At 52.9% G+C, this 8417-nt stretch overlaps 1 protein-coding gene across 2 annotated transcripts in view; it reads left to right on the forward strand.

Annotated features, from left to right (window-relative positions):
- Nucleotides 1-7313, forward strand: part of LOC146808814 (lymphotoxin-beta-like) — an 83729-nt gene extending 76416 nt beyond the window's left edge. For both annotated transcript variants that reach the window (XM_085615644.1, XM_085615645.1), the window contains exon 4: nucleotides 4948-7313. In XM_085615644.1, coding sequence (XP_085471770.1) covers nucleotides 4948-5363 — 416 coding nt within the window. In that variant the 3' untranslated portion in view covers nucleotides 5364-7313. The remainder of the gene's footprint in view (nucleotides 1-4947) is intronic.
- The last annotated feature ends 1104 nt before the right edge of the window (nucleotides 7314-8417 follow it).

Raw genomic sequence — 8417 nt, forward strand, 5'->3', positions numbered from 1 at the left:
ATTTGAGTGGAAACCTTTTAGGTAATGCCGCACCGCTGCCTTTTCTTGATGCAGTGACAGCCAGCAATATTTCGCTATCTATTTCTGTTTTTGAACAAGTGATTGCATCTGCGGAAGCCATTTGCACAGCCCCTTTCGCGGCTTCATCAGCCAATGAATTCCCTTCAACGTGAACACCATCACGTTGGTGACTCAGCGTGTGTATAACGTGAGTGTTCTGTAGTCCGTTTCGCAACTGAACTACTTGTTCCCAAAGCAATTTGTGCTTGATTATGCCACCTTTTGCATCTTTGAAACCATTTTGAATCCAATTCTGTAAATATTAATTGTAAGATTGAACACAGTAAAAGAATTGCACACTATCAGTGTGGGGAATTCACAATCTGTATTTTCAAGTGCCATCTTAAATGCTTGTAGTTTAGCTCGCTGAGCTGTACAATCTCCTAGAGATTGTGTTTTTGTGACCATTGGTCTGAATTTGCCATCTCGCATGCGACCTTTAACGATAGCACACGCTGCACTGTAAGCTTGTTTACTCTCCGTAGCGTGCTGTGCAGATCCGTCAGTATATATTATAAATTCGTACTGGTCAAGAGGTAGAATTTCAGTAGGCAGAGGACATTTGTGTTCATATTGCAGGAATGCTTGTATTTTTAAATAAGGATCAAAAACATATTCAACATCAGTTGGCAGAAAGAGAATTATCCCATTGTATTCATCTTGGATGTAAAGCTTTTGCATTTGGAATGCTAGCCTTAGTGACTGCCTCTAAGGCTGGTACAGGAGTCACGACCATAATGCGTTTCCCCTGTGCTTGGCCACTTTCTTTTGCTACATCGGTTTGAACTGCTGTCAGAATTTTTTCTGTAGAAGTGGATTTCATTTCTGCTTGTGTATCCGTGGGCTCCCTCCTCCAGCCTGCGGCGAGGCAAAGTGCCCGGTACGTGCTCCATGGATCCCCGGGTGTCCGGGCCCTGGGAACTCCTGCGGGCCTCCCTATGCCTGAGGCCCAGCGTGGGGTCTCCGAGCCCCCTGGGCCCTGCAGCCCCCGAGCCCTGCAGCCCCAGAGCCCTGCAGCCCTGCAGCCCCTGAGCCCTGCAGCCCTGCAGCCCCAGAGCCCTGCAGCCCCCGAGCCCTGCAGCCCTGCAAGGGCAAGCGGGAGCACTCCCGCGAAGGCTCGGGCGGACAGATTGGGCTGCCTGCCCTGGAAGTTCCGATGGGGGCTCATTCAGCTCCCCGATCCCAGCCAGGGCTCTAGGAGGTCGGGTGCATCCCGGCCTAGGGTCCCCTCCGTCATTCGGTGTGCACGGTTTACCAGAAAGGGGGGTAGCCTTCCTCCGCATTAGTAGGGGCAGGGTATGCCGGGACGCCCCTCCTGGGGATGGCGGTTCTCAGGCGGGGACCAGATGGGCTAAGCCCGGACGACACCTCCCCGGTGTCCGGGGCTCCCTCCTCCAGCCCGCGGCGAGGCAAAGGGCCCGGGACAGACTCCATGGGTCCCCGGGCGTCCGGGCCCCGGGAGCTCCTGCGGGCCTCCCCATGCCGGAGGCCCAGCGTGGGGTCTCCGAGCCGTCCCTGAGCCCTGCAGCCCTGCAATCCCGGAGCCCTGCAGCCCTGCAGCCCCGGAGCCCTGCAGCCCCCGAGCCCTGCAGCCCCGGAGCCCTGCAAGTGCAGGCGGGAGCCCTCCCACGAAGGCTCGGGGCGGGCAGATTGGCGTTATTTCGGTCCCGGCCATCTGGTCGCACCAATCCCCTCGGCCATCTGGTCGCACGCAATGCTTTCCAATGGGACGACCAGATGGCCGGGCTGCCCTGGAAGTCCCGATGGGGGCTCATTCACCTCCCCGATCCCAGCCAGCGCTCCAGGAGGTCGGGTGCATCCAGGCCTAGGGTCCCCTCCGTCACTCGGTGCGCACGGTTTACCAGAAAGGGGGATAGCCTTCCTCCGGATTACTAGGGACAGGGTATGCCGGGACGCCCCTCCTGGGGATGGGGGTTCTCGGGCGGGGACCAGATGGGCTAAGCCCGGACGACACCTCCCCGGCGTCCAGGGCTCCCTCCTCCAGCCCACGGTGCCCGGGATGGGCTCCATGGGTCCCCGGGCGTCTGGGTCCTAGGAGCTCCTGCGGGCCTTCCCATACCCTGCGTGGGGTCTCCGAGCCCCTCCTGAGCCCTGCAGCCCCGGAGCCCTGCAGCCCCTGAGCCCTGCAGCCCCCGAGCCCTGCAGCCCCGGAGCCCTGCAGCCCCCGAGCCGTGCAGCTTCCGAACCCTGCAGCACCCCGAGCCCTGCAGCCCCCATGCCTTGCAGCCCCCGAACCCTGCAAGGGCAGACGGGAGCCCTCCCACGAAGGCTTGGGGCAGGCAGATTGGCGTCGTTTTGGTCCCGGCCATCTGGTCGCACCAATCCCCTCAGCCATCTGGTCGCACGCAATGCTTTCTAATGGGGCGACCAGATGGCCGGGCTGCCCTGGAAGTCCCGATGGGGGCTCATTCACCTCCCCAATCCCAGCCAGGGCTCCATGAGGTCAGGTGCGTCCGAGCCTAGGGTTCCCTCCGTCACTCCGTACGCACGGTTTACCAGAAAGGGGGGTAGCCTTCCTCCGGATTTCTAGGGGCAGGGTATGCCAGGACGCCCCTCCTGGGGATGGCGGTTCTCAGGCAGGGACCAGATGGGCTAAGCCTGGATGACACCTCCCTGGCGTCCCGGGCTCCCTCCTCCAGCCCGTGGCGAGGCAAAGTGCCCGTGACGGGCTCCATGGGTCCCCAGGCGTCCGGGCCTCGGGAGCTCCTGCGGGCCTCCCCATGCCTGAGGCCCAGCGTGGGGTCTCCGAGCCCCCCCAAGCCCTGCAGCCCCCAAGCCCTGCAGCCCCGAGCCCTGCAGCCCCCGAGCCCTGCAGCCCCCAAGCCTTGCAGCTCCCGAGCCCTGAAGCCCATCGAGCCCTGCAGTCCCCATGCCCTGCAGCCCTCGAGCCCTGCAAGGGCAGGCGGGAGCCCTCCCGTGAAGGCTCGAGGTGGGCAGATGGGCGTCATTTTGGTCCCAGCCATCTGGTCGCACCAATCCCCTGGGCCATCTGGTTGCACGCAATGCTTTCCAATGAGGCAACCAGATGGCCGGGCCGGCCTGGAAGTCCCGATGAGGGATTCATTCACCTCCCCGATCCCAGCCAGGGCTCCAGGAGGTCAGGCGCCTCCGCGCCTAGGGTCCCCTCCATCACTCGGTGCACACGGTTTACCAGAAAGGGGGGTAGCCTTTCTCCGAATTACTAGGGGCACGGTATGCCGGGACGCCCCTCCCGGGAATGGCCGTTCTCAGGCGGGGCCTGGGCAACACCTCCCTAGGCGTCCGGGGCTGCCTCCTATGGCCCGCTGCGTGACAAAGTGCCCGGGATAGGCTCCATGGTTCCTGGGTAGTTATCCCCCTGGCGTTCGGGCCCGAGAGCTCCGGTGGTCCTTCCCCGGGCTTGAGTCCCAGCCAGGGTCCCCGAGCCCCTGGGAAGCGGAGCCCCCGAGCCCTGCGTGGCCAGACGGGAACCCTAGCGTGCGAAGGCTCGGTGTGGGCAGATGGGAGTCCTTTTGGTCCCGGCCATCTGGTCGCACCTCTCCCCTCAGCCATCAGGTTGTGCGCAATGCTTTCCAATGGGGCAACCAGATGGCCGGGCCGGCTTGGAAGTCCCGATGAGGGCTCATTTGCCTCCAGAATCCCAGCCAGGGCGCCAGGAGGTCGGGCACGTTCGCGCCTAGGGTCCCCTGAGCCTCGCGGTGTGCGCGTGTTACCCGAAAGGGGGAGAGCCTTCCTCCGGATTACTAGGGACAGGGTACTCTGGGACCCCTCTCGGCCTAGCGGTCCTCAGCCGGCAGCTGGACACGCCAGGATGCCGCCACAGCACTGGGACAGGGTCCGGCAGGCTGGGGGAGGCATCCCCTGTGCCTCTGGGCCTGGGAACCCCAGCTGGGTCCAGGGGCCCCACCGGGCCCCGGGTCGGGGGCTCCAGCCCTGGGCCCCGTCCCCCGGCATGTGGCACTGCCAAAGACCCGGGACGGGGTTCTGTTGTGGCCGGGGAGCCTCCCCTTGCTTGGCTGGGTTCAGGAGCTCCGGCCGGGGCCCCTGAGGGCCCCAGGGAGGGCGGCCTCCCCACCGCGCTCCGTCCTGGGTCCTGCCGTGCTTATTGTTCTATTTATCTACATTTAATTTAGAAATTTAACCCTTAATAGGTGTAATGTTATGCTGTATTTCCCAGGACACATGATATATAAGTAGTTAACAGCCCTCTCCCTCTTTATAGGTCCTGGACCGCGACTTTGGCCTATGTACCGGGATAGGGTCTTTACCATCACAAAACATTCAACCATGTTACCGAGTGCCCTTCTTGGTCTTCCAAAATTTTAGAATGCGAGTAATTTATCCATAAGATGATCAGATGACTGAGCACACAGTGCTCCACTGCATTGCTTTAGTTTAACACCCTAGTGCATTGTGGTAGACGCGGTCCTCGTTTACTTAGATTCCAAATAAACTAATTCACCTAAAAGCAATGATTTGTAAGATGATGGTCCAGGACTTGAGTGTTGCATCCTTGATGACAAGGGGTCATCTGGTGACCTTACTTATCCAGTCTAGGTATTTTTCATTGCATTCTGGTTCTTGTGGTCCTGCTTTTACAATGGGGACATTACTGTAAGCTTGAAATCAGGACTGGCAGTGATGTCCAAGACTGATATGGGGTAAATCGACACACTTCTAACATCACCCTGTGCCCACCTTCTGCAAATCAATGCACCACCCTACTTCACATTATCATGTGCACCCTCTTGCACATCACCTGTGCTGTGGAAGAGCCATCCCCCACCCCCACAGTAACTCCATATTTAATCACCATGGAGTTTTTGAGGGAAACACTGAAAATGTAATTTATTGAACAACATTTTGCTTTTGTTCCTTTTCTCCCAGGGATGGACCCAAGCAACTTAAACCACAAGAAGACTTTGGTGTGGAAACAGGTCTTCTCAAACCACGAAGCAGAGGACAACAGCTTCTCCTTGGTGATCCCGCGTGCCGGGTTCTACTACGTTTACTGCCAGGTGGGATTCCGAAACAACAGCTGCCAGAGCAGTGGAAGCTCATTGACTCTATACAGCCATCTCTATACGTACCATAGCTCTTACAAGAAGGACATCCTCCTGCTGCAGGCCATGGAGACTGTATGCAACTATGGAAACCACGCCACTGTCTGGTACACCTCCATCAACCAGGGGGCCTTGGTGCAACTTGAAAAGAATCATCGCTTGTCCGTCAGAGTCAGTCATCCTGATCTGGTGGACTACCGTGAAGGGTATACCTTCTTCGGGGCTGTGGTGATGACATGATGTGGATAACAGATACAGAAAACCCACATATTGTATTGAGGACTATGAACCAAAAATTTATTTTATGGGCCACCTGTGAGATTTACATTTTAGCGGCTACTGTGGAAAATCAGACACCAGGCTGAAATATCTAAGTGTTGCTTCATAGCAAGTCAGTGCCATGCTTAAAGTCGCTGCTCGATGTTGGTGTTTAAGAATGAATGATCGGATTGAACTATCGTGGTTTTTATAAAATGGCAGAATTTGATGAAATTGCAGAAGTTGATGGTACTGTTTTGTATTGAACAAATGCTTATTGTTTATTGTTATTGAGCTCTTTGTTTAATCGTGTATACACAGATCACCAAGCACGAAAAGCATGAAGTAACACAGCGTGTGTAATGAGGGAATTGTTATGGTAAATAGAGCGCACTTACTGTAGCACTAGAATAGAGACTTTTGGTTAATGGTGTTCGATACCTTTTTGAGGTATTACACTGATACATCAGATGACAGAGTTTTAAGTGCATTAACTTTAGTATAAGTACTTAGATTTATGGGTTACAGAGTCTATAAGATTGGCACCTCTATGAGGCATCTAACTAAGGGGCATATCAACAAGGGCTTCATCTCTGCTTTTTTGGCTTTAAAAGCCAAAAAAGCAGAGATAAAACTAGCACCCTATCAACAACAGGGTGCTAACACGCAAATTTGCATGTTAGCACCCTTTTACTCTACGCTTCCCCTTGCATCTCTAATGAGATGCAAAGGGGGCGTTCCAGAGTAAAATAATAGGAGAAATGTCGCTAAGCGACATTTCTCCTATTATCAAGAATGTCGCTAACCCTGTTAGAGACAAAAAAAGCAGCGCTAACCGCGGTTAACGCTGCTTTTTTACGTCTGCTAATTTTCAGACTTAGCCATGATATCCTATGGAAGGAGGATATCATGGCTAAGTTTGCCTGTCCCTATCAACAAGGTAATGTGTGATTATCGCTGGGTTTCCAGCGATAATCTCACGTTAGCCTGTTAGCGTGTAGATTTTTATCGCTATTGAGATAAGCGTTGCTAATAGCACGCTATCTCAGCGATAAAAATTCACGCTAGCCGGCGATAATTATCCTCACGCTAAGAGCCCTGAGCGATAATTATCGCCGGTTGTTGTTGATATGCCCCTATAATATATGTAACGCGCGATAAATAACAGTCTGGGCGCAGAGGTTAATTCTTAATGATATATTGGCTTTCACATGCTACCCCTGAAAAAAAACAAAGGCTTATGGCTAAAAGAGTATGAGCAGTGATCGTGGGTATGGACATATTAAATATCGTTACACGAGAGAGAGAGGGAATCCACGTAATATGTCAGAACATTGCGAGAGTAGCCGCGATCGGCAGAAGTTTCTCACGCTCCACCGTGAACAGCAGCATCTTTTGAAGTAAGTGGATTAACGAAAAGGTGAAACAATGTAACTGAGATGTTTCACAAAATCGTGAAAGCATTAAGTTATGTTCCGTGGCTTTCGCAAACATCGCATGTTGAACCCAATGAAACCGTACGGCCTTTCGCGCTTGTTTAATGCATCGCATAGACTAGTAAACCACAATGAATAGCGAACAATTTTTGAAATGCATGAAGTTCCTTTTTGCTTATCTGTTTAAGTTGATGTGAACCGTTATTTACCTTAATATTCTGGTTAAACTGAGCAGTCTATGTTTATTGACAAGAATGAAGTTCATAATTAGATCTGTTTTGAATTCGATTTATACATGATGTTTGATCTGTGCTATTCATGTATTTGTTTTCAGACCCCTGAAGAAGGGTCGTACATGACCCGAAATGCATTGGGTGTAAATGGAATTATAATTGAATGTTTTTGCATCTGAGGATATAAGATGCTAAAAAGAAAAGTTCTTTACTTAAGAAGGAAATTGAAGTATAAAATAAATGGTGAAGATTCACGAAATGAATGAGGATTCACATTGAAGTAATTTGATTATCAATTAGAAGAAAAAACTGTTTGTTTCAATTTGAACGTGCACACATCTAAGGGAAAGGAGTTCCTGCCCCACATACATTTGGATGTTCAAGGGCACTGCTAGACACAGTGCGACAGATGTTGTTGCACAACACAAATTATTCTAAAATAGAACATTCAGGAATACTCGAGTGCACTGAGAAACTTTGTTATAATTCATACAGGTGTTCAGCATGAACCACGTGTATTAAGGGGGGGTTGGTACTGCGTTAGTCAACCGTAAGAAAATGAGGAAACTCCTATATCATGATATGCAATGTTGTTATCCACACCCACCATCCTGAGGTCTTCTAGCTCACTCCAGAACTCTTTAAAGCTCTGCAGAGTCTCCCCTCCCAGCCTCACACACCGGGTGCATCTCTGCACTGGCATTCAGCATTGCTAGTAGTAGGGGCTGGTACTGACGAAGGTGGCGATGCATGAAGTCTGGTAGTAGTAGGAGTTGGTACTAACAAAGGTGGGGATGCATGAAATCTGGTAGAGAGAAGGGGTTGGTATTCTGGGAGGTGGCGTTGAATGAAGTCTAGCAGTAGTAGGGGCTTTTACTGTGTGAGGTGGCGATGCATGAAGTCTAGTAGTAGTAGGGGCTGGTACTGTGGGAGGTGGAGATGCATGAAGTCTGGCAGTAGTAGGGGTTGGTACTGAGGGAGGTGGTGATGCATGAAGTCTGGCAGTAGTAGGAGTTAGTACGGACGAAGGTGGTGATGCATGAAGTCTGGTAGTAGTAGGGGCTGGTATCGAGGGAGGTGGTGATGCATGAAGTCTGGCAGTAGTAGGAGTTGGTACTATGGGAGGTGGTAATTCATAAAAGCTGGCAGTAGTAGGGGCTGGTACTGTGGGAGGTGGCGATGCATGAAGTCTGGCAGTAGTAGGGGATGGTACAGAGGAAGGTGGTGATGCATAAAGTCTGGCAGTAGTAGGGGCTGGTACTGATGGAGGTGATGATGCATGAAGTCTGGTAGTAGTAGGGGCTGGTACTACAGCAGGTGGTGATGCATGAAGTCTGGTAGTAGTAGGGGCTGGTACTACAGCAGTT

The sequence above is a fragment of the Triturus cristatus genome, chromosome 7 (genome assembly GCF_964204655.1).
Source record: "Triturus cristatus chromosome 7, aTriCri1.1, whole genome shotgun sequence".
Classification (NCBI taxonomy): domain Eukaryota; kingdom Metazoa; phylum Chordata; class Amphibia; order Caudata; family Salamandridae; genus Triturus; species Triturus cristatus.